The sequence below is a fragment of the Syzygium oleosum genome, unplaced genomic scaffold (assembly GCF_021117445.2).
Source record: "Syzygium oleosum isolate NSW1041296 unplaced genomic scaffold, Sole_v2.1 Sole_v2.17, whole genome shotgun sequence".
Taxonomy (NCBI): domain Eukaryota; kingdom Viridiplantae; phylum Streptophyta; class Magnoliopsida; order Myrtales; family Myrtaceae; genus Syzygium; species Syzygium oleosum.
This window is the reverse complement of record NW_026607501.1, coordinates 3,846,199-3,871,108: the sequence shown is the minus strand read 5'-3', so window position 1 is coordinate 3,871,108 and position 24,910 is coordinate 3,846,199. Positions and strand designations below refer to the sequence as shown.

General features: G+C 42.5%; 5 protein-coding genes across 5 annotated transcripts; all 5 read right to left on the bottom strand.

Annotated features, from left to right (window-relative positions):
* Positions 1-1,548: 1,548 nt before the first annotated feature.
* LOC115676681 (LEAF RUST 10 DISEASE-RESISTANCE LOCUS RECEPTOR-LIKE PROTEIN KINASE-like 1.2) lies at positions 1,549-5,317 on the bottom strand. The gene is made up of 4 exons (XM_056319330.1): positions 4,085-5,317; positions 3,162-3,194; positions 2,766-3,026; positions 1,549-2,685 (listed from the first exon to the last, which is right to left on the bottom strand). The coding sequence occupies exons 1-4, from the start codon at positions 5,022-5,024 to the stop codon at positions 1,757-1,759; spliced, it is 2,163 nt and encodes a 720-aa protein (XP_056175305.1). The 5' UTR covers positions 5,025-5,317; the 3' UTR covers positions 1,549-1,756.
* A 113-nt stretch (positions 5,318-5,430) lies between these two features.
* LOC130140299 (LEAF RUST 10 DISEASE-RESISTANCE LOCUS RECEPTOR-LIKE PROTEIN KINASE-like 2.7) lies at positions 5,431-7,436 on the bottom strand. Its single transcript, XM_056319336.1, has one exon. It carries the CDS (start codon positions 6,867-6,869, stop codon positions 6,057-6,059), a length of 813 nt encoding a protein of 270 aa, XP_056175311.1. The 5' UTR covers positions 6,870-7,436; the 3' UTR covers positions 5,431-6,056.
* A 19-nt stretch (positions 7,437-7,455) lies between these two features.
* Positions 7,456-8,917, bottom strand: LOC115668428 (LEAF RUST 10 DISEASE-RESISTANCE LOCUS RECEPTOR-LIKE PROTEIN KINASE-like 2.7). The gene has a single exon (XM_030589884.2). It carries the CDS (start codon positions 8,452-8,454, stop codon positions 7,516-7,518), a length of 939 nt encoding a protein of 312 aa, XP_030445744.1. The 5' UTR covers positions 8,455-8,917; the 3' UTR covers positions 7,456-7,515.
* A 1,054-nt stretch (positions 8,918-9,971) lies between these two features.
* Positions 9,972-12,112, bottom strand: LOC130140298 (LEAF RUST 10 DISEASE-RESISTANCE LOCUS RECEPTOR-LIKE PROTEIN KINASE-like 1.3). Its single transcript, XM_056319335.1, has one exon. It carries the CDS (start codon positions 11,478-11,480, stop codon positions 10,617-10,619), a length of 864 nt encoding a protein of 287 aa, XP_056175310.1. The 5' UTR covers positions 11,481-12,112; the 3' UTR covers positions 9,972-10,616.
* A 974-nt stretch (positions 12,113-13,086) lies between these two features.
* On the bottom strand, positions 13,087-14,052 carry LOC130140288 (LEAF RUST 10 DISEASE-RESISTANCE LOCUS RECEPTOR-LIKE PROTEIN KINASE-like 1.2). Its single transcript, XM_056319309.1, has one exon. It carries the CDS (start codon positions 14,050-14,052, stop codon positions 13,087-13,089), a length of 966 nt encoding a protein of 321 aa, XP_056175284.1.
* Between the last annotated feature and the right edge of the window lie 10,858 nt (positions 14,053-24,910).

Genomic DNA, 24,910 nt, shown 5'->3' with positions numbered 1-24,910 from the left:
AAGTTCCTACACAGTTTCGCCCTCTACTTTCATTTCGTATCACAGTACATGACCCTGGCCATTGTTGGACGGTATCGAAAAAAATCAAAGTCATCAGGAGTGTTCCGCACGAGAAGATCCGGTTCAGCAATTTGAGCGAACGGTCGGAGAGCATAGCCAATTGTTCCCGAGATGGCGATCGCGCTGGCAAAGATGGGCTCTCGAGGAGCTGCGCGGTCTGAACTGAAGCCTCTGACGACGAGGGAAGCCTGGATCTGCTTCAATACGCGGCGATCCGTCCAGTTTCGCCGTAGGCTTGACCGTCGGTGGCGGTTGGTGCTCCGGTCGTTGGTTCTCTTCCTGATCATTACATGTGGTTCTCTGTTTGGTTTGACAAAAACAGAGTCGCTTCTTCGCTGTCGCATTTCCGGAAACCTTGAATCACGCAAAGCTCGTTTACAAGCTTCTTATTAAGCTCAAAACAACGATACTTTGAAGCTCTGAAGCTCGGTCGTTGGAATGGCTACGGCGGTTTTGTCGAGGCGATGAAGATGAAGCCGAGGAGCGTTTGTGGAAGATGAGCAGGTGTCTGAGAAAGGAGTTTTTGAAATCCCCCCACCACCTAGACACGTGCCAATTAATGAGTGGAGAGACGCGTGCCCGCCTCCCACCTAAACACGTGGCAATTAATGAGAGACGCGTGCCCGCCCCCCAACTAAACACGTGACGATTAATGAGTGGAGAGACGCGTGGCCGACGTGGAGCGCTAGAATCACCCCAATATTTTCTTCATGTATGCAGAGGTTGGGATGATGCTAGATTGATCCAGAGGCCTCTTGAACGATGATGATGAGGTATCCTTAGTGAGGCGAGGAGCGAGCCGATTTTGCTGGCCGGGTCCTCCGGGCCCGGGCTCGCCTCGATCTTCGAAGAATTTGACGGGCCGAAAAATTCAGTTTAGTGGGCCAGAGTTGGGCCGAAAAAGCCTAAACGGGCTTTACCGTAAAAGTCAACTCGATCTCTCGGCGTTGACCGGCCGCCGGTCGAGCGAAATTCTCGTAATCTCTTTAAGTCACGCATATTAGAATCGTCGGCGAAACTCGGGCATCCACATTGTTTTTCTCAGTTGCTTCTTCCAAGTAGCTTCTTGAAGTAGGTCTATTTCCGAGCGAGACAGCTTTGGAAATGAGATAGAAGGTGTTTTACTTCAGCGAGAGGTCATGGTATTACTATCTATCTGAGGCATCCTTTGTTCTGGTATGACAAATTTCCCGGTTGATCGAAACATGACAATCGAACCGCGCTGGCTAACGCCGCTTGCCGGGTGCATATTATTACTGTCGCGAGCAAAAACTAGGAAGAACAGAAGCCATGGCTGTCCTATTAGATTGCTCTCGATTCTCGAATCGTTTTAGGCATGAATCCAACCAAAACTTATCAGGCAACGCGGTTGGATGGCACAGACAAGACATTCGGGGCACGCTACAGAAGTCGACGTCGAATCGTTTCATGGTCTTGAACCTACCCAAAAATAGAAAGGCCAAGCCCTCATACTCAAGTCAGAAGAGAGAACAAAGAAGAAATTGTGCCAACTACTTTCTCTCATCCACAGAATATTCACATCTCAGCGAAGATGCCCAGTATGGAAGAAAGTGACGACAAACAAAGAAAGGAAACATATCATAATGTGGTTATTCTCTTTACCTCACTCATACACATTACCTCACTACTGTACATATCAGCTATCTTCAGAAGAATCTGTCTCCTGTAATGGCACCTAACCACTGGCATTGGGCGTCGTATCGTTGCTAGTCCATTTCGCCGTGACCGAAACCGGCGAAAGTGTTAGCGGATTGTTCTTCAGCAGAACAGCATCATCCGATGGATTATCCATTTCGTCCGACTTCTCCATGTCACAGCCGCAGTTTTGTATGTCCTTCAGTGTTTCCAATACCTCTTTCATGGATGGTCTCATGTCATGGCCTTCTTGCAAGCATTGGAAGCCCAACTCTGCCACCGCAGTAATCATTTTTCTAGTCCTATAGTCTGTATCGTACCCGAGATTTCGATCTACAAGCTCGTGCAAGGCATGGCTTTGGATCTTGCTTATGGCCAGGGCTGACAGATTTATCTCGTGGCGATGCCTAGTGATATCAACTGCTGGCAAGGAAGATATGAGCTCCATTAAGACTACTCCGAAGCTATACACGTCGCTCTTCTCAGTCAACTGGTAGCATTGGTGGTATTCTGGATCGACATAACCCGGTGTCCCTTGAGGAGCAGTTGAAACATGGGTGACATCAAGTGGGAAGAGGCGCGACAAACCGAAATCCGCAACCTTGACACTGAAGTTCTCGTCCAGCAGGATGTTGTTGGTCTTCACATCTCGATGGATAACAACAGATGCGTGGAGATACACCAATGCGTCTGCGGTTTCTATGGCTATGTTCAAACGGGTGGGCCACGGGGGCGAGCCGGGTTTAGCTAGATCGCCGTGAATATGATCAGCCACTGTGCCGTTTGGCACGTATTCATACACGAGCAGGAGTCTATGGCTCTGCCGGGAGGTGCAGCCATACAGTGAGACTAGATTCGGGTGGCGCAAGCGGGTTAGTATTTCAACTTCATTCATGAACTGCTCGACTCTTTTGTAGTTGCTTTCATATAATCTCTTAACTGCAACGACACGCCCATCTCGGAGTTTGCCTGCAAAACTCGTTAAGGTTATGGCAAAAATCTTTGATCACGGGTTCACTAATTATGGACAATTGCAGTGTTGCTCTTACCTTTGAAAACAGTGCCAAAGCCTCCATCACCAAGTTCCTCTGCTGGATCGAAATTGTTGGTAGCTTTTTTCAGTTCGTCGTAGTCAAAGATGGGCAGTCCATAGTAGAGACTGCCCTTCTCGAAATCTGTCCTGGAGGAGTAAATAGAGGACATGCTTCTCGAGACATAGGATGACTGGTCATATTTTTTTCTTTGGCGAGATCGATAGATGAAGAGTATAATAATTACCAGTGCCATTCCACCTGCTGCACTACCAAAACCTGATTTTTAGGGGAGAGAGAGGGAGAGCATATTATTAGATTCCAATGAGCAAAGAGGGAAGCATACTGTCAAAAAGTCGGAACAAATTGTAGGGGAGAGTGCAGAGAAGTGGAAGAGAGTCTTGAAATAATTACCTATTCCAAGTTTACGACCAATATGGTTCTTTCCTGAGACGGTAGTCATCAAAAGTGAAAAATGTGTCAACAAATTGCAAACAGATCATTTCAAAGCGTCTTAAGAGATATAAAGATCAGAGCACATCATGAGGTTATAGCTCATTCAGTTTCAAGAAAGAAAAAAACACCACGATCGAGTGAAAAGATTACAAATTCACCAGTTTGGCTCGAGCCTCCTCTTGAAGAACTCTTCACCGATCAATTAGTGACATGTTACCAGAAGAAATTGAAAACACATGCAAATGGATATGTGGCTGATTGACTAACGAGTATAGACATAAGCTAAAATCCGAATTTTAGAGTTATCAGGGGATGAACAGGAAGACAGGGAAAAAAAAAATTCTAGCTGGTATAAATTAGCAAACACTCTGCAATATGATCAACAATGTAGTATCAGACGCTGAGATAAAACTTTCTGTGCGACTAATTGAATGGGTAGTATGTTTCTAGACATGTCTCAAAACTTTTGGCTTCTAAGCAGACCTACTATAGCCTTGATTAGAAGTCGTCCCGCTGATAAAAGAAGTGGGCAGCTCATGTTCAAGAAAGAACTTTCGATATCCTCGAATCATTAATACCCAATTGATAACTGGAAAACTATTGCAGAAAGAAAGAAACATCAACATTTCCATTACTCTTCTTTCAATTCCTCCAGGTTCGCGAACGTCAAAATCTATGAGTTCCGATAAGGTATCTTGGAACCCTGGAGATAAGAGAGTTTCATTTGCAGCAGTAAGTGCGTCTAGAATCTAAGCTAAGGCGAAGAAATTGAAAAGCTTAAGGACACCATTCACAGCACGTGGAAACGAAAGATCAAGAAAAATAGTGGACACGAAAACTCGGTCAAGAAAAAAAAAAAACTGAATCGCCCATGCATTTACCATCATTGCAGGTTAGAGAATGAGCACCATCTTGGCAAAAGCAAACGAAATTATTGTTCTCGAATCCACACCGTCCCTCACTTCCCTCGCAGTTGCTGCAATTAATTGCAGTCCAGTTCAAAAGGAACCCCATCTCCAAAATCTCAGTGTAATTCATAGACACCAAGCTGGTGAGATTTGCATTAACATCAACAGGTACACTAACTGGGGAATCGCAGGAGCTGATGGCAGAATACAAATCCATTTCTTGGAATGCTTTATCGGGGAAGAGAGCAAAAGAATTGTCGGTGTAGTCGTTAGCACAGTCCACTGGATATGTAAAACCTGTCGGCTTCGAGGTGCAATTATAGTAGAAGAAGAAATCAACATCACAGGAAACGAGATTGAAAGGCGTCCTTTCGAGGCTGATATTACGAGGCGGAGCACCACAGGAGTCCTGGTACAGGAGGGCATTAACCAGAAGGAACGAATGGTTCGCATAGAAGATATCCTTGATGATGAACTCACTGTCCGAGAAATTCAGGAAAGGGTACATCTCTATGCAGGAAATCTCGAAATTCGGATAGCCACAATAGGACTCCTGCACGCCAGAAATCCAGAAAGGGTAGCTGATGTTCGGGCCATATCCGCAGTTCCGAGGTGCGCAGTCCTCGTATTGCGCACCATCCGACAGAGCCCGATAGACCAAGTTGGCGAAGACGAAGACAAGGACCGACTGGCGACAATGAGCTCCGCACATGAAGCTTTGGAGACTCATTTGGGACTGGAAGGAGGAGGCAGAGGATTGCAGAGCATAGAAGAAAAAGGCAGGAGAGTGGGTGTGGAAAGCATTTGCAGAAAAAATCAACCGGGGTTGGTTTGAATTGGTCGTAAACCTCCCATCGCTGTCTTCTGGTGCTGGTTCAGCAACTTTGAACCAGACACCAAGCGGCGCGTGCATTAGTCAAACGCCCCCATGTAGATGCACCAACGCACACGGGAAATTTGGCCCGGAAAACCTTGGAAGAACAAACCAAGAAACTTCCTAGTCAAAAGGGACTTCTAAATTACAATCAGGTTTGGAGGACCCACCAACGTTTTTTTTTGAAATGTTTGACTTTGAGGATATACCTAATCATCATGAACAAATCCTACTAAGCAACGCTAATTAATCATTGGTTGTCCCATTTCTTTTTCCTTTTCCAATACCAAACTTTGGCGCGGACAAAACTTAGTCACATGTCACTCGATTCTTATCCCACGTCCGAGTTCCCACTCCCCTGAGCGAAGTTTATGACCCGACGGAGTCTTACATTTATTATATATATGTGTGTATATATATATATATATATATATATATATATATATATATATATAATATGTTGCAAATTTAACAGATATTGACTTCACGGACCCTATAGTCTAAAATTATGGGCTCAAATCCACATCGGTGGACCCATAGTTTTGGGAATTTTTATGGGCCTAAATCGAAAGGTATGCTGGGGCTAAAATGAAGTCCAATCTAGATGGCGCTTCTCAGGAGCTCCTTCTCCGTTGACCATTGACATTTCAACATGATCTTCGTGACTAGTCAGCGAAAACGACTCTCTCTCACATGAAGAATTGCTGGCCAAGCAGTGGCTAAGTTGAAATTTCGTCTTGCTTCGCGCCACCACAAAGAATGATGAAATAAAAGTCTTAATTCTTGTCGCTTGATGTTCTTAGATGGAGGAGGACAAAACAAAGTATGGAGCCATCGAATTTCCAACTAAAGAAACAAGCGGATCACACTCGATCAAATCGAGTTTTCTCTCAACAAATTCTTGGGGTCCATTGGCCGTATGATCTTTCGAGGTACTAAGTGAAACTAACTCCGCAGCAGCTCAAGGTTTAGTGATTTTCGTGCATATTCTACGCCGTCGAAAACAGAATCTCACGCGCCGATATAAACAAGAACCCACCAAATGAAGTTGAGAATGATCACCTGGGAATGCTACCTAAAGAACGTACCAGGGTGATTGCAGGTACGAGCGTAGGGTTTGTCGCGGCAATAACACGTGAAACTAGATGATGGAGAAGAGGAGTTGCTACCGCAAAACCCGCCAGAAGAAGTACATGCCGAGCACTCAGGTTGGTCACTATACTGAACATCGAACCCTCGATTCAGAGCTTCCAGCAAGCTGATATTGCCTCTTCCGAGATCATCGAGCGTGTTATGAAGAACGGGAACCTTGATGCTCGTGAGGCAGCAGGTTACGTCAAACGGGAGCTTTCTGTTCAAGAAGACATCTTCCATATAGAAAGCTGACTTCCTGGAGACATTGTAGAAGCACTCGAACTCGTTGCTTATGTTCTTCAACGTGCCCAAACATCCGTAGAAGATGCTGAGGCTCCCAACGGCTGGGGTCATATTAAAGAGAGTGGACTCCATCGTGCTAGTATTCCAAAACACGCGCAAGCACGTACCGTCCATCAGATCCATCCTCGCGATCGTCATCGTACGAAGATGTTGATCAATCTTGAGGACTCGGTACTTTTGCGCTTGGTACTCAAGAATAGGGTGCTGCTCCTCATAGCACTCGACCTTGAATCCTTCAAGTCCACAGAATTGGGGTCGGCCACCTCCCCAGAAAGGATAAGTTAAATTTTGGACGGTTCCGCAACTAAAAGAGCGGCAGCATTCGGTATAGTGGACATAGTCGTCTCCCTCGCATAAAAGAGCTCGTGGGACTAGGAGGACGACGAGGACGAAGACGAGGATGGAGTGTGAAGGGGAGGAGAGAAGGAGAGGGGCTGCGTCACCCATTTGAGTAAGTTCACGCTCTCATGGGTGGAGAATATGATGTGGAACGAGGGTTTAGAGTTCAGAGAGGCATGCTGAGGATGGAGAAATTCTTTTCTTATTCACCTTCTCCGAAGACTGAAGTGTGAAAGAGATGGATGTGGCTAATTCTTCTAAGTATAATATAAAAAAAACTATTCTGACCGCTGACTTTGACCGAGACCAGTTTCAGTCTTCTGACATTTCGTGAAGGTGATGAGGAAGTGATGAGGAAGGAGTGGCCAGGAAACATGCAAAGCAATTTCCTCCGGATTTCTTCCCATGTAGTTGAATTTGAAGAGTGAAACTTCTTTTCTAGGTTCCCACTTGTGAAAAAGTCTAGCCCATTTGAGGGGTCAAGAGTTCATGTTCTGAGAAGTAATTAAAGAACAAGTCCAACCTAACTTTTAGGTTAACTGACTTATCGGCTAATGCACTACTCCCATTTGAATTACTCTTCCCTGATGTGAAAGTTTACGGTGAATTCGGAGCATTTTCACTCGATGTATTTAAACCGTGGGATCTTGGGGGTCGCAGATACCAACCTTATGATCAAACGATTAAGGCAAGGAAGGATTCTGCACTTCGTTTGAGGGAAGGGTATGCACAGCAAAATGAGTCTCTTGAGGCTTTAGGGGCATGAGCGAGTTGTTTTCGAATTAACAAGCAAAGGAAAGGGTATGCCCAGCAATCCTTCTCTTTGAAAAACTTTAGCAAATTGAAAACCACATATTGGATGAGAGTAAGCATACATACTTGAAGGGACGATTCCCGGTACTAGCGGTATCGAAGGGACGCTTGCCGGTACTAGCGATCTGGGGCAGGCTATTGAATAGGCTCCATCATGGCAAAAACAATTGAATTCTTGCCTTGTCCAGCCATACCCGCATCTTCCCCCTGATATGGTGCAATTTTCGCACTGCGATGTGGTGGCAATCCAGGTGATCTCAAAGCCTTCATTCAGGACCTTACTAATAGTAGCACTATCATTGTTGCCCTTCGATGGTGGTGGTAGACCTAGAACTTCAATAGATGAAATTGGGACAAGGACACTGAAGTTGCATAGCTCGTGTAGTGGATTTGCATGGTCCACATTGGGAGCGAAGTAGCCATCTCCAGATGCGGGACAAGAGAATCGATAAGGTCGAAGGGTTGACGATGAGTTGCAATTGTAGAATAAGGTATAATTGAGGTCAGTGACAGCGTAGTTGAAGAGACTGAAGTTTAAAGTGGTGTCAACATATCTTTGAAGACATATATCTTTCGATAAATCCGACCTTGCCACCTCAAGTATCTGCTCACTCCAATATATGTGGATCACCTGATATTCCAGGGACCCCATGGACAGGGTAAAGTTATCTCTGTAACAGCCGAGCTCGTAGCCTGGATACCCACAGTAACTTGGTTGCGTAACATGCCTAAAAGGATAGCTGATTTCTTCATCTCCGCAATTAGAAGGAGCGCAATCCAGGAACGGCTGGAAGTAGCCGGAAGTTGGCATGGGGAAGTTAATATGGAGGGAGAGGAGGAAGAATAAGGAGAGAGAGGAACACGACATGGTAAGATCCATCCGAAGGGAGATGGTGTTTGGAGCAAAACAAGGAGGAGGGTAAATGTAAAGGAAGAGGATGCAGAGGTATAAGAATAATGCTACTTTGGAGAATGTATTGATCCAATGCACTAAAATGAGAACCTCTTGACTAAGTCGTCCGAAGACCAAGACTTTGGCGCCCGAGACAAAAGCTAAAAAGGAGGAGGAGAAGGCGGCATGTGGAAACTAGCCAAGTAGCTTGAGCTTGTAAACTTGACTTAGGAGGAGTTGGACTTAGTATTCCCACACAACAATTTCCACACGCAGCCCCCACTAATCAAACGAGCTTTGCCGATCTCGTTCACGATTCACTTGAGGACACTTCATAACGACCTCAAGAAATAGTTAGCAGCGTTCTAGATAGGCGCAGGCCCATCGTCTAAGACTAGAAACAGAAGTGGGATGGGAACCTAAAAAACTGAGGCTAACCTTCATCTGGACGAGTTTCTCTAACTTTGACCAGTGAATATTTGATAGGGATAAGTGCATTGGTAGCCCTAAAATTTATCACAAAAGTGCAATTGAGTCTTAAGATTTTCAAAAGTTGCAATTAAGTCCTAAAACTTGTCATGAAAGTGTAATTGTGTATTCAAACTTTCAAAAAGTGCGGACATCTTTTGGAGATTCATTTGAACATGATTTATAAGCCTCAATTATTCATTTTGGCTTTGTATTGCACATCATCGGACAGAGCCCGATAGACTATGTTGGTGAAGACGAAGACAAGGACCAATTGGCGACAATTAGCTCCACACATGAAGTTTTGGAGATTCATTTGGACCGGAAGAAGGCAGCAGAAAATGTCATCTATGAAGAAAGCCGACTTCCTTGAGTCGTCGTAGAAGCACTCGAACTCGTTGCTTACGTTCTTCGACGTGTCCAAACATCCGTAGAAGATGCCAAGGCTCTTAACGGCTGGGTTCATATGGAAGAGACTGGACTTCATCATGCTAGTATTCCTAAACTCGCGCAAGTACATACCGTCCATCAGATCCATCCTCGAGATCGTCATCGTACGAAGATGTTGATCAATCTTGAGGACTCGGTACTTTTGCGCTTCGTACTCAACGACAGGGTATTCGTTCTCATAGAACTCGAGCTAGAATCCCTGAAGTCCACAGAATTGGGGTCAACCGTCTCCCCATAAAGGATAATTTAAATTTTGGACGGTTCCGCAACTAAAAGAGCGGCAGCATTCGGTGTGGTGGACGACGCCATCTCCCTCGCACAAAAGAACTCATGGGACGACGAGGACGAAGACGAGGATGGAGTGTGAAGGGGAGGAGAGAAGGAGAGGGGCTGCGTCACCCATTTGAGCAAGTTCATGCTATAATGGGTGGAGAATATTATGTGAAATGAGGGTTTAGAGTTCAGAGGGGCATGCTGAGAATGGAAAAATTCTGTTCTTATTCGCTTTCTCCGAAGACTGAAGTGTGAAAGAGATGGATGTGGTTAATTCCTCCTCAGTATAATATAAAAAAAAAACTATTCTGACCGTTGACTTTGACCGAGACAAGTTTCAGTCTTCTGAAATTTCGTGAAGGATGGAAATCTAAAAGATGGCTATCGAACGTTGAAACTGGGTCTGGGGTTGGAAGTGATGAGGAAGATGTGGCCAGGAAACATGGGAAGAAATTTCCTACGGATTTCTTCCTAAGCAGTTGAAATTGAAAAGTGAAACTTTTTTAATGTTCTCACTGCGAAAAAGTCTAGGCCATTTGAGGGGTCAAGAGTCCATGTAATGACAAGTAAAGAACAAGTCAAACCTAAATTTTAGGTTAATTGACTTATCGGCTAACGTATTCCGATCTAGATCACTTGTCCATGACGTGAAATTTTACAGTAAACTCGGAGCATATTCAATCGATGTATTTAAACAGTTGGATCTTGGGGGTCGCAGATACCGACCTAATGATCAAACGATTAAGGCAAGGAAGGTTGTTGAGAATGGGGTGATTAAGTTTTAAAACTCGGAGTCGAAATTGTAACATGATCATGTCGTAGCGATGATGAGATGACTGCACTTCATTGTATTAGAGGGAAGGGTATGCCCAGCAAAAAGAGATTGTCAGGCTCTAGGGGCATGAGCAGGTTGTTTTCCAATTAACAAGCAAAGGGAAGGTTATGCCCAGCAATCCATCTCATTGAACGGCTTTAGCTAATTGAAAACCACAAAATAGGTGAGAGTAAGTATACATACTTGAAGGGAAGCTTCCTGGAACTCGTGTTCCGTTGCAGGTCGGTGAATAGGCTCCATCAGTGCAGAAACAATTGAATCGTTGCCTTTTCCAGTCGTACCCGCATATTCCCCCCGATTCAGTGCAATTTTCACACTGCGCTGTGTTGGCAATCCAGGTGATCTCAAAGCCTTTGTTCAGGATCTCACTAATTCGAGCAGCATGATTAATAGGAGCACCAAAATCGCTGTCCTCCGATGGTGGTGGTCGATCTGGAGCTTCATCACTTTGTGAAATTGGGACAAGGACACTGAAGTTGCATAGCTCTTGTGGTAGGTGTTCAAGGTCCACAACTGGAGCAAAGTAGCTATCTCCAGACGTAGGACACGAGAACGGATAAGATCCAAAGATCGGCGATGAATCGCAATCGTAGAATAAGATGGAATTGAGGTCACTGGAAGTGTAGTTGAAGAGACTGGAGTTCAAAGTGGTGTTGACATGTGCTCCATGACATAAATCGTCCGATAAATCCTTCCTTGCCACTTCAAGGATCTGCATGTTCGTATTCATGTGGATTACCCGATATGTCAGGGACTCCATAACCAGGGTTGGGTTATGTCCGTCACATCCGAGCTCATAGCCTGGATATCCACAGTGAGTCGGTCGCTCATTATGCCTAAAAGGATAGCTGATATTTTTATCTCCGCAAACGAAAGGAGCGCACTCTCGGAACGGCAGGAATTTGCCAGAACCTGGCACCAGGAAGTGAATATGGAGGGAGATGAAGAAGAGCAAGGAGAGGGAGGAACACGACATGGTAAGATCCATCCGAATGGAGATGGTGTTTGGAGCAAAAACAGGGGAGGAGGGTGCATGTAAAAAGGAAGAGGATGCAAGAGGGATAAGAACAATGCTGCTTTTGGGGAATGACTTGACCCCCGATGTGTGAACCTCTTTGTCTTAAGTCATCCAAAGACCAAGACTTTGGCGCCCGAGACAAAAGCTAAGGAGAAGGAGAAGGAGAAGGAGGAGGAGGAATCAAGTGGAAACTAGCCAAGCAGCTTGAGCTGTTGTATAATTGTAGACTTGACTTGGGAGGACTTGGACTAGTATTCCGCATCTTACAATTCCTGCACACGGCAGCCCCGACTAATCAAAGCAGCTTTGCCCATCTCCTTCAAAGATGGGCTTGCAGCGTTTTAGATAGACTAGAAACACAGAAGGGGATCGGAGCCTCAGCAGAACTGAGGCGGCTAAACTGTCATCTGGACGAGTTTCCGTAAACTTTTGCCCGATGATAAATCAGCCCCCAGAAAAAGCAACTTGGTTAAAGATCAGTGGATGGCAAAGGGCCATGGCTCCTGGGTCAAGCCGAATCGGGCCCATCTCTCGTGATTCACGTTGATGAAGATGGTGACCCACATTGGAAGCAATAACTTGCCACCATTTTCAATTACAGAAAATTGCTAAGGCTCATAAATCGCTCAGGCCTCAAGTATTATTGAAAATAATACTTTTTTTAGGTACCAATTCCTAGGAGGAATATGATCAAAGGCAATAACGCGGCAAGCGGAGACTGTGTTTCTTATTTTATTGTGCCGGTGCTCCCACGTCTTGCTCCTCTCAATTTCTCATATATCTTCGTCTTTTTCAAGAGGAGGAAATACCCTCTGTGTGTTTTACATCTAAGATATGTTGAAGCGGTTTAACCTCTTGCTTAGGAGGATTTTACTAAAATCTTACGGGTGTTAACCTAGCCACTATCTTTATCGAGACATGAGAGCTGCCTCTACCCCCTATTATTTTTATGTCCTCGGAGTACTGGGACCTAAGACTCAACTGGAACTCCCCGCCATAAGGAGTTGTTCAGTTCCGAAAGACAATTATAGCAAGAAAGGAGAAAAGACATCTTTCTGAAAAAGAAACCACCACATTTCCGTAAGACTATATTTTAAGTTGCAACCAATTGATAAAACCCACCTTCGAAATTTCCCCAAACAAAAAATATTTATCTCTTCCATTCACTACGTGCAAGTACTTATACTTTATCAATCTCGAGAGAAATTAACTTTAGCTTAGAGTATTAAAGTACTAACATCGCTTGTCTAGGGGATTTTGTATTATCTTTATATACGCGGTCTTCATACACTTATTGTGTTAGATCTTTGAATTAAATTTTGACAAGCTTTTGTATCCCAATTTATTTTCGCGTGGGTCGCCCTCAATTAGTCAAATCCGATTTGTGGTTCTTAATTCGATTTGCGTACAAGAGGGGTATTAATATATCCCACCTCGTTTGTCTATCGTTTTATATTTATACGTGATAGTGATAGTTCTCCACTTTAAATTTTTTTATTAAACATGCACAAGTGGCTACATTTCAAATTTTGGAAAAGCATTGATTAAGAAATTGACCAACCGAGCACATACTTTTCTATATTCTAACGGCTGCGGCAACATCAAAACATATGGCAGAAATCAAATCACACGCAACTAAGAAGTGACAAGCATTGAAAAAGTAAGCATGGCGATTGGCGAACAAAATGCAGAAACCACTTACGAACAATGGCAAAGAAAACTGACAGACACAAACCTCGTTCTTACCTTTGCATGCCGAACCGTCCGCGTGAATCGACTCGTCGTTGCAGAAGCACTGCACCTGCTTGGTCTGGTTGAACGCGCATCGCCCGCCGGAGTGCTCGCACGTGCCGCACTCCTTCGCCGCCTCCCAGTCGAGCACGAACCCCTGGCTCATCGCCCCGGCGAACCGCTCCACCACGTTTGCCGCCGTCACCTCCGTCCCCTTCACCGCCGCCACCACCATCTCCTCGCAGTCCCACACCTCATCGAACGCCGCCTCTTCCTCCCGGCTCATGTTCACGAACACGTACGACCGCTTATCACCGGATAGCAAGCAATCGATGGCCACAGTGTCGATGGGCATCCCCAGAGAAGTGTTACAGTTGAAGAAAAAGGTGAGATTGACGTCGGCGGAGTTGTAACCGAGCGGGAGCGAGCCGATCGTGAGGTTGTGGCGGGCCCTGGGGCATCCCTGGCCGGCTACGTCGGTGACGTCGATGTCGACGAGAGTCAGGGTTTCGTCGTTGTAGTTGATGTCGGTGACGAAGTAGGCGTCGCCCGGAAGATTGAGGATCGGGTAATGATAGCCATACGGGCATTCGAGGCCGAGGCCTGGGTAGCCGCAGTGCACGGGGGTGTCGCTGTCATTCCAGAATGGATATCGGACAGTGACGTTGCCGCATAGGAACAATGATGCGGCAGGGTCGCAAATGGTCGAGAAAGCGGAGCGGACGCCATGGAAGCTCACGGAGAAGAAGAAGATGAAGAGGAAGAGCGAGATGGAAGGAGAGGGAGTGCAGAGATGGTGGCGGTTTGGCATTTTACTTGGTTCTTGTCTTGGTGAGGAAGCAGATCGTGGTCTGGCAATATAGAATGGACCGCCTAAATAATAATAATGTGTTTAAAGTCTTACGTTGGCACTCAAGGCTACACAAATTTGACTTTGATATTTCGTTTGCGCGCATCGTTCGAGTAATCGCACGTGGAAAAAATAAAAATTTCTACTAGGCTAATAACGGCTTGCTGTGATCGGAAGTCGCTGGCGTAGAAACAATTTATAATTACACGAGCGAGTAGAATTTTCCATATCGATATCTATGGGCGCTCTATATGCAAGCTCAACACTCGTGGTTGGCTTACCTTTTTTTTTTTTTTATTGGTCGAAGTAGCTGGCTTACTTAATTAAGTAAGAAGTTGGAATTGTTTTGTACATTATTTATTCTCATATCGATTTTTCTTTAAAAACAAAGGCATGATTTAGAGCTTGATACACCTTTTCTCTTAAAAACATTTAGAGCTTGATTACGCCTTTTTATAAAAATATTTAGGGAGATTTTATTTTAGCGCAATTTTTCATAATTAAATTTTATAAAGATACAATCTTTAACAATAAAGTAGCAGTGGTCGGCATTTTCCATATTGAGAAATGACAAAGAAGTTCACAGATCTTGCAATGCAAATCTAACGCAAAGACGAAGAAATCACCAGAGAATCGACGGATTTTGAAATTCAAACTCAACAAGCTATATTATCTTTACAGTGTTAGATTTCAATAAGTTCATAACTTGATGGAGTGTGATTCGATAGCTCGTATTGTATAAGTGGCTACAAAGAGATTAGATCTATCAATGGGTGGATCGGGTTTGGTTTGGGTTGGGTCATAAATGATCCGATCCAAATTGACCAATTAACCCGTTTATGACCCATTTATGCGTAACGTAATTTTCTTGATCCATACCCGACTCATATCCGACCCGACTCGTATTGCTAAAACACTTCCATATTTAACTAAATCTATGAAAATTTATATCCAAACTGAGATGAGAGTGCGGAATGAGTGAGCACGAGATTGAGTGAAGGTGAGAGAGATGAGTTGAGTTTAAATTAGTTGTAAACTTATTTTTGATCCATTTACGATTCATTTATGACCCATTTAATATTCATATTAGACTTATACATATTTATGACCCATTTACTAAATACAATTAATCTATTTATAATCAATTTATTAATATATGAATTAAGAAATGAGTTTATGATCTATTTTGATAGGGCTAAGTGGGATTAAGCGATAAATGATCTTAAATCATTGCGAACAAAATTTCATATGCAATCAAGTACTATAATGGTTGTAGTATATTCAATTTGACCCGTTCAAATCAGCGTAAAACGCTGTACTTTTGAAGTATCTTTTTCTTGCTTTCCTTTTGTTTTTTTATCTTTTTGTTCTGTTTTTGGGATTCGTTTTTGGTTTTGCATGTGGAGGCCAACGAAGCAAAATCCCAAAAACAGCTCACGGGATTACTTTCAGATATGTTTTATTGCTCGAGTTGCGTTAAAATAAACGATGGGCCCCTGGCCTCCACGTTCATTTTGAATATTAAAGCTAGAAAGATAATCAAAGACAGGTGTGATCTTGGCATAGATTCTCTCACTTTTGTCCTTTCGTTGAGGTGATCTCCACGAAACACGACAACTGGAGAGAGTGTCTAAGTCCTACTTTAGACCATCGATTAGGCTCTAAGACAATTGATTTACATTAGGCCTTCTACTTAGAGATGAATTTCACTGGTGGGTTCTTAGAGCAAGGGACGATTACTCAATCAATCCTAAATTTATTGTATGGATATCGATTTCGCATAAAATTTTCAATTTTTCTATTTAGTCATAAACGTTCGTATAAAAGTCCATTATAGTATCCAGCGTGGCTGTCCAATCATCACCGGCCGTTCTACATAGCACACTGTCGCGATTTTTGGCGGAAATTAGTTGAAAGGAATATATTGTAAGGCTCCGTTTATTTTGCGGAAATATTTTCCATGAAATATTTTCCGTGTTTAATAAAACATGGAAATGAACCGAAAAATATTTTCCAACGTTTGATATAGAAAATCTGATTTAATTTTTTTAAATAGATATACATTATTCAAGTGCTGGTAACTTGTTGTTGACATCTAAAATCTAATCCATTAGCCTCTTAATCGCCCCCACAACCAGTCGAGGGGCCGCCCGTGGGGAGGTTGCCACACTTCTGCTTGGGTGTATCCAGGGAACCGGGTACCTCGTCCCTAGGGTACCAGGCCCGCCATTAATGGACCCGAGCATGGGCACTTGGATTCCGACTGTGGCCTCGATGAACCTGAGCACGGAAATTGGGATGTCAGGCCTTGGCCACAATAGACCCCGGTTCAGACACCAGGGACTCGACCCTGAGCGCCGAGGACCTAGGCACGGCCTTTATGGACCAAGACCTAAGTGCTAGGAACTAGAGCTCGAGTGTCAGGCACGAACTTTGTGGAATCGAGCCCGGGTGTCGGGGACCTGACCATAGGTAGCGTGATCCCATGCTTGGCCTTTGTGGACTAGGGCCCGCGTGTCAAGGCATTGAGCATGGGCACCGAGGTTCCCTACTCAACCTTGATGAATCCAATTGGAGGGACCTGGGCCCTAGCACCAAGTCCCAACCCCGACCTTGATGGACCCGAGCGTGGACGCCAGGGACCAAGGCACAGGCACCAGGGTTACGGGCTCAACCTCAATGGACTTGGCTTGGGCGCTGGAGACCTGATCCCGAATGCCAAGAACTCGAGAACCAACATTGGTGTTTCATTAAAATCAACGTTGGCTTGGGCTTGGACTTGGCTTGTAAGTATTTTCATTTTGACTTGTTCAAATCAGCACAAAAATATTAGAAAAATAAGCTCAAGAGATTACTTCTAGATATGTGCGTTGCTCGAGTTGCATTAAAATAAACGAAGGGCCCGTGGCCTCCACGTTCCTTTGGATATTAAAATTAGAAAAAGAGAAAAAAACAAAGATAGGTGTGAACTTAGCATAGATTCCTTCACCTTTGTCTTTTTCTCGTTGAGGTAATTTCCACCAAACAAGACATTTGGAGAAAATGTTTAAGTCCAACTTCAAACAATTTATTAGACTCGAAGACGAATTTGATTACACCTTAAATTGCCAATGTGACAATAGACTTTTTATTTCCAGATGAATTTCATTGGTGGGTGCTCTAGAAAATATTTGTTGAACTATAATGTATGCATTTCGAGAATGAATAGAGGAGGACTTTCATGTGGTTGAGTTTTCCTTGCCATAAATGATAAGAATACTATAGCTGAAAAGGAAAATTTCAAATAAGAACATGAAATGAGCCTGCTTACTCAAAAATATTGCCATAAATCAAAATATGTGCTCAACATCTAATTAGGTCGGGGTCTTATTTGAAACCGAATTGGTCAGTTTGGGACTTCATTTGAGACAGGGTCCACTCTGTGAACCTCATTGACCGGCGACCAAACACTTTCCAAGTAGCAACCCAAAGTATTTCTTAATTTTTTTTTCTTTTTCTATTTTTGGAGAAGGGGGCAGTGATTTACTACATCCTTTGGTCTTAAATGAGGTATGTGTGTTACAGAGGGGATATTATGGACATCTAAGGATGTTGAAAACTTCCATCTTTCCCACTTTGATGAACAAGACAAATTTCTTTCCATGACTCTTCAAAAGAAAGTTTCACGATTCATTGAATTTAGTAGAAGCCGCGACATTCTTCTCATAAAAAAATTGAGAAAAAAGAGAGAGATGACGACACAATCGTATGCTTTATGGATATGAAGGAATATAACACACAAAAGAAGCCAAAGAGAAAAAGAAAAAAAAAAGAATTCCAACTTGATAGTGTGGTTGTTGAATTTAGCTTCGTTTGACGATTTAGAAACCGCGTGATGAAACTTAGACTTTCATATTTCATCTAATTTTTTTTTTTTTGTTCTCTCCTTGGCCCATAGAAATGGTCAACTGGGTCTCTTCACAAGTGGTTTTGGAGTCAAGGTCTGCTTTGCCCGGATCTCACTCTTTGACTTGATCACCTCCAAGTTTATAAGCTCTATGACTTCATGTGCCTATCTAATGCCTATTATGATGATGCCTAACTTTTGGAAATTAGCATCAAATCAATAAGTTGCTGTCAACAGCGAGAAGGAAACTTGTGTGTTATGTTTTACCATGCTCAACTCAATGCTCGAGTTCATGCCGGTTGAAATCTAGATGCGTGTATACCGAGTTGCATCGTGTATAAAGAGGGCGGACTTCGTGTCTCTGCTTTTTAGGAAAGGATTACGCTGCTGCCGAGTTGCAGCATTAATGCTACAACCGGGTGTTGTAGCATGCATTTGTCATATGTTTTTGTCAAGTCTACAGATTGATGTAGCGTGTACAAAAATAATTCGCTTTTAGTGTCTTACTTCCTCGCTTCCTTTTTTTTTTGTATGAATTTTTTCTTGTTCTTCTCTTACCAACTTTCTCTCTTCCACAGCAATCTGACTCGAGAGATTATGTGAATTGGACTCACATGAATGTAGGTTATTTAATAAATTTTGTTTAACATGTCATCAATATTGCACAATCTAAATCCTATATGGATAAATGACAAACTCCACTGATAACATGAAAAAAAAAACATGAAATAATGCATGTCACGACATTCCAGAGGGGCCTAATTTTCGAGGGATTTATCAATTAACCGAGTGGGCGCAAATGATTCATCTTGCGAGGTGGCATTTACGCTTGGCATGGGCTTTTCCAAGCCTACTGATAACAACATTGATGTACTCATTTTTACTATGCAAATTGGTTTTTCTTTAGAGTCGCCGCTAATCTTTTGTGTGTCGATTGGAATCTGGTAATAAGGGGAGTTCATTTTACAACCAGAGATTAGGATTGGGGACTTGGTTACACTTAATATTTATTCAATGCCCTAAATCGGTACCTTCTTTTTTTTTCTTTCATGTTTTTGTAAAAATAACGTATCATACGATCTTTTTTAACTTTTACTTTTTATTTTCCTAAAGAAAATAAAATGTATGACTCTATATAATCAAGCAAAGGGTGTTCAAACATCAAATTTAAACAAAACAATAGTTGAACGAAACGTAATAACGTTAATGTAAGATAAAGTACTATAAAGGAAAAACACGAACCGCATTGAGCAAAATTAATATATGGCCTCATTATTAAGCCTCGGAAAGGACCCCGTGAGTTATGCATAAAATTAAACATGCGATTAACATAGCTATAGAAATCATTTTTCCTAGACTAGATGAAAAAAAGAATGAAGTTTTGCATCAAATAAAAGCTAGACTAAGCATGAATTAACTGAGTCCTAAAAATGTGATTCTTAACTAAAAGCAACTCTATTTTTTTTATTTTTGTTAAATTTTCCCTCATAACAACAAAGACCTAAATATAAATCAAGACTAAATGTAATGCCCCTAAAAATGAACATAATGCTGGAAATTGAACTAAATTGGCTTAGCAACTTACGGCAAAGTGAAGTAAACATGACCGGACAAGTAAAGGGGCGTCCTGGGACCATTTAGGATCCCTTTTAACGCCGAAATAAGGCCTTGACGCCCGCTTTCCAAACCTCACACGGTCTATACAGCGGGCATTAGTCTGAAAATTACATGAAAATGACTACATATTAACCCGACACAACCCCGGACCATGGAGACCCGCGAGGGTCGGTTTGGAGTTTGTCTCATGGACCCGTTTTGCAAAAATTGAATCATCGACGAAATATCTTTAATCAAAATTCGTTCTTTGGCTTTATTTAAGATTGAGACAGGTTCTGTTGTGATTCCAGATAGGAGTTTTATCAATGGAACACAAGGAACAGATGCGCTTCAATGAGGTTTAATAAACGATCAGGGCTGATGAAATAAAAAAGCTTTGCTGGAATTTAATCGACGACAAAGTGTGATGATAAAGATACAACTATGACTAAAGTACGGGAATTGAAAGATATTGAAATTGCGGAAAAATAAAGATAAATTTGCGAGAACGTTAAGTTTTGTGGTTGATCGAGAGAAGCCTCTACAAAAAGGGCACTTGGGGTATTTATAACCCTCTTCAAACAATTACAAATGTCGGTTATACATGATAGTTACTAAATTTGAAAGAATAAATAGTTCCTTAATCCTTTTGGTGGTTATTAGAAAATACTTCACGAACACTAATTCAAATTAAGTCACACAAATCCTAAACTAACAAATCCAGACATAACCACACAATGGTTATCTTTGTGTTGATTGCTCGCTATCGATATCGAGAAACTTCCAGACTTTCGTCGATAACTTCACGTTGTACTGTCGATAACTTCACAAGCAAGTTGTCGATTCCCTTCAAATTACGATAATTCGGTTCATAAATGATCAAACTCTGCTCCTATCGACTACATCTATCACTTGTTGATAATAACCAAAAGTTGGTCATTTTTTGGTGTAAATATATGCCCATTTTTTAAAAAATTGAATGATTTATTAATCATTCAATTGTTTTAAATTAAATAATCACGAGTCATTCTATGCTCCCTTATCATCAGTAAATTCGATTTTTCCTTGCTAAATCTTAGCTTGGTGAGATTCATCATCTGACACGGTTTTCCATGAAAGTTACGTTTAGTGTAAAGTTTTCATGTGGCCCTTTATTTATGTCCTTAGGTAGTTGCTCATGCTTAGACACCTTCATTGCCAATTGAAATAAATTGCAAAATTTTGGCCTTCAAAAATTTTCTCTAAGATTAAATTTCAATCTATTAAAAGCGAAATTTGCGAATTTTTTCTCTGATAGTTGTTGGGAAAATCACCATGTGGTGATTGTTGGGAAAATCCCCTATGTTGTTTTGAAGATGACAAAGACAATCAAAGGCTTCTAATGTGTTTATTGGTCGAGTAGTACCAGGTGATATATGCACAAGCCGAGATGCAGATGTTTGTCATAAACAACAAGAGACATTCTGATATGAGGAGTGCTCTGCTACTGTCAAGATGTTCTGCTGATATCTAAGGTGAACAAGACATTGGGTAATTGAAAATGTCTATGAGTTGGAAGGATGTTCAGATATAGTGAAGATTTGAAAGGACCTTGATCGAGGATGAACAAGTTGAGAAGAACGGAGATGTTCGTGATGGCTTGGAGGTACAGAGATCGGGTGAATAGTTGGATGGACTTGTGATGGTGAACAAGCCTAGAACGAGGATGTTTGGTAGAGCTTGGAAGGGCCCTGAAGATGAATAGCTTGGTAAAGTCGAAATTGCCAATATGCTTGGAAGGACCAGAAAGATCAGCATCGATATCGGGTGAGGGCAGTTGCCGATTTTAAATGAGGTGGAAGACCGTGACAATACCGATGGTCCTTATGAGTTCAGTGAAGATAAGGAACCAGCATGGTGTCCTTGAAGATCTTTGAAAGCTGATTCAGTCAAATCAGTGAAGATGAGGAATTAGCAGGGATGATGATGTCCTTGGAGATCTTTGGAAACTGATATGGTTAATCAGCGAAGATGAGGAATTAGCGAGGATGCTGATGTCCTTGGAAGTCTTTGTATGCTGAAGAAGTTAAGAGGATCATTGGAAGATTAATCGCAAGTCATTCCACATGGTTTGCCAGTGAACAGCATCAACAGACTAGTAAAGATCTGAACGTCCTGATTATGGGTAAAGGATTATGCCGACGTTTAGTCCTGGAAGGTGCTGGACACTTGACCAACTGTTTAGAACATTAAAAAGAAGAAAATAGACATTGCAAAAGTTTAGAATCTGGAAAAGATCACTAGAGTTGGACAGAAGCAGCTGTGACATTAATGACCAGGGACAAACTCTGACACTAACACTGTTCTGGAAACAGCCGTTGTCAGAGAGACATTACTGATGTTAGAAAGCCATTCTGACGATCTTTAGCAATGGTCAGCTGCTGGCAACGGCTAGAACCAACGGCTACTTGAGAATTTCGATAGGCAATGGTCATATGAAGATGGCTGGCTATATTGAGTCCAAGAGAATTAATTAGGTTGGGGTGGAAACGAATAGCACGTGTCTTCGGCTTTGAGTCTTCTTCTTTACTCTGATTTTATTGTTAGCTTCTATTTGTTCATGATGTCAATGTTTGTGTGGTGGTGATGTTTGTAATCAGTGATAAAAGGAAGTGTACAAGATGTAATAGCAATACGTGAGTCCTGATAGTGTCATCTATTGGAAAGGCGGTGCTTGCTGATTGTAACTCCTCTTGAAGATTACTAGTGGATTCCAGCCTTGTTGTGGCTGTTAGTGTTGAGAGTGGATGTAGGCTTGAGAATAAAGCCCAACCACTATATATCTGCTTGTGAATCTTCTATCTCTTTACTATTAGCATTACTTGATCTTTATTATCACGATTTGTCAAACAGCAGCACGCATATAATTTATGCGAACTGTTTCTGCCAATGTTTTAAGTTAAACTTCTTATATTCCGCAAATGTTTTTCATAATTCTTAAACAACCTATTGTTGACATACATTATTCAAGTGCTGGTAACTTATTGTTGACACCTAAAATCTAATCCATTAGCCTCTTAACCGCCCCCACGACCCGTCAAGGGGCCGCCCATGGGGAGGTTGCAACACTTGTGCTTGGGTGTATCCAGGGAACCGGGTACCTCGGCCCTAGGGTACCAGGCCCGCCATTGATGGACCCGACCATGGGCACTTGGATTCCGACTGCGGCCTTGATGAACCCAAGCATGGAAACTGGGATCTCGAGCCTTGGCCTCAATAGACCCCTTCTCAGACACTAGGGACTCGAGCTTGAGCGCCGAGGACCTAGGCACAGCCTTTATGGACCAAGACCCGAGTGCTAGGAACTACAGCTCGAGCGTCGGGCATGAACTTTGTGGAATCGAGCCCGGGTGTTGGGGATCTAACCATAGGTACCGTGATCCTGTGCTTGGCCTTTGTGGACTAGGGCCCGAGTGCCAGGGCATCGGGCATGGGCACCGAGGCTCCCTACTCAACCTTGATGAATCCGGCGGGAGGGACCTGGGCCTTAGCACCAAGTCCCGGCCCTGTCCTTGATGGACTCGAGCGTGGGCGCCAGGGACCAAGGCACAAGCACCAGGGTTACGGGCTAAATCTCGATGGACTTGGCTTGGGTGCTGGAGACCTAATCCCGAATGCTAGGAAATCAAGAACCAACGTTGGTGTTTCATTAAAATCAACGTTGGCTTGGGCTTGGACTTGGCTTGTAAGTATTTTCATTATGACTAGTTCAAATCAGCACAAAAAAATTAGAAAAATAAGCTCAAGAGATTACTTCTAGATATGTGCGTTGCTCGAGTTGCATTAAAATAAACGAAGGGCCCGTGGCCACCACGTTCCTTTGGATATTAAAATTAGAAAAAAGAGAAAAAAACAAAGATAGGTGTGAACTTATCATAGATTCCTTCACCTTTGTCTTTTTCTCGTTGAGGTAATTTCCACGAAACAAGACGTTTGGAGAAACTGTTTAAGTCCAACTTCAAACAATTTATTAGACTCGAAGACGAATTTGATTACACCTTAAATTGCCAATGTGACAATAGACTTTTTATTTGGAGATGAATTTCATTGGTGGGTGCTCTAGAAAATATTTGTTGAACTATAATGTATGCATTTCGAGAATGAATAGAGGACTTTCATGTGGTTGAGTTTTCCTTGCCATAAATGATAAGAATACTATAGCTGAAAAAGAAAATTTCAAATAAGAACATGAAATGAGCCTGTTGACTAAAAAATATTGCCATAAATCAAAATATGTGCTCAACATCTAGTTAGGTCGAGGTCTTATTTAAAACTGAGTTGGTCACTTTGGGACTTTATTTGAGACAGGATCTACTCTGTGAACCTCATCGATCGGCGACCAAACACTTTCCAAGCAGCAACCCAAAGTATTTCTCCTTTTTTTTTCTTTTTCTACTTTTGGAGAAGGGGGCAGTGATTTACTACATCCTTTGGTCTTAAATGAGGTATGTGTGTTACAGAAGGGATATTATGGACATCTAAGGATGTTGAAAACTTCCATCTTTCCCACTTTGATGAACAAGACAAATTTCTTTCCATGACTCTTCAAAAGAAAGTTTCACGATTCATTGAATTTAGTAGAAGCCGCGACATTCTTCTCATAAAAAAATTGAGAAAAAAGAGAGAGATGACGACACAATCGTATGCTTTATGGATATGAAGGAATATAACACACAAAAGAAGCCAAAGAGAAAAAGAAAAAAAAAAGAATTCCAACTTGATAGTGTGGTTGTTGAATTTAGCTTCGTTTGACGATTTAGAAACCGCGTGATGAAACTTAGACTTTCATATTTCATCTAATTTTTTTTTTTTTTGTTCTCTCCTTGGCCCATAGAAATGGTCAACTGGGTCTCTTCACAAGTGGTTTTGGAGTCAAGGTCTGCTTTGCCCGGATCTCACTCTTTGACTTGATCACCTCCAAGTTTATAAGCTCTATGACTTCATGTGCCTATCTAATGCCTATTATGATGATGCCTAACTTTTGGAAATTAGCATCAAATCAATAAGTTGCTGTCAACAGCGAGAAGGAAACTTGTGTGTTATGTTTCACCATGTTCAACTCAATGCTCGAGTTCATGCCGGTTGAAATCTAGATGCGTGTATACCGAGTTGCATCGTGTAAAAAGAGGGCGGATTTCGTGTCTCTGCTTTCTAGGGAAGGATTACGCTGTTGCCGAGTTGCAGCATTAATGCTACAACCAGGTGTTGCGGCATGCATTCATCATACGTTTTTGTCAAGTCTACAGACTGACATAGCGTGTACAAAAATAATTCCCTTTTAGTTTCTTACTTCCTCGC

Bases quoted from the DNA above. Each gene is read 5' to 3' on its own strand.
- LOC130140299 (XM_056319336.1), bottom strand. From the start codon at position 6,869: ATGGGTGACGCAGCCCCTCTCCTTCTCTCCTCCCCTTCACACTCCATC.
- LOC130140298 (XM_056319335.1), bottom strand. From the start codon at position 11,480: ATGGATCTTACCATGTCGTGTTCCTCCCTCTCCTTGCTCTTCTTCATC.
- LOC130140288 (XM_056319309.1), bottom strand. From the start codon at position 14,052: ATGCCAAACCGCCACCATCTCTGCACTCCCTCTCCTTCCATCTCGCTC.
- LOC115676681 (XM_056319330.1), bottom strand. From the start codon at position 5,024: ATGCACGCGCCGCTTGGTGTCTGGTTCAAAGTTGCTGAACCAGCACCA. The intron at 3,195-4,084 runs GTAAATGCATGG...CTACCGTCTCAG, and splicing joins TTCTCTAACCTGCAATGATG to GAAAGAACCATATTGGTCGT. The intron at 3,027-3,161 runs GTAATTATTTCA...CCTAAAAATCAG, and splicing joins TGGTCGTAAACTTGGAATAG to GTTTTGGTAGTGCAGCAGGT.
- LOC115668428 (XM_030589884.2), bottom strand. From the start codon at position 8,454: ATGGATCTTACCATGTCGTGTTCCTCTCTCTCCTTATTCTTCCTCCTC.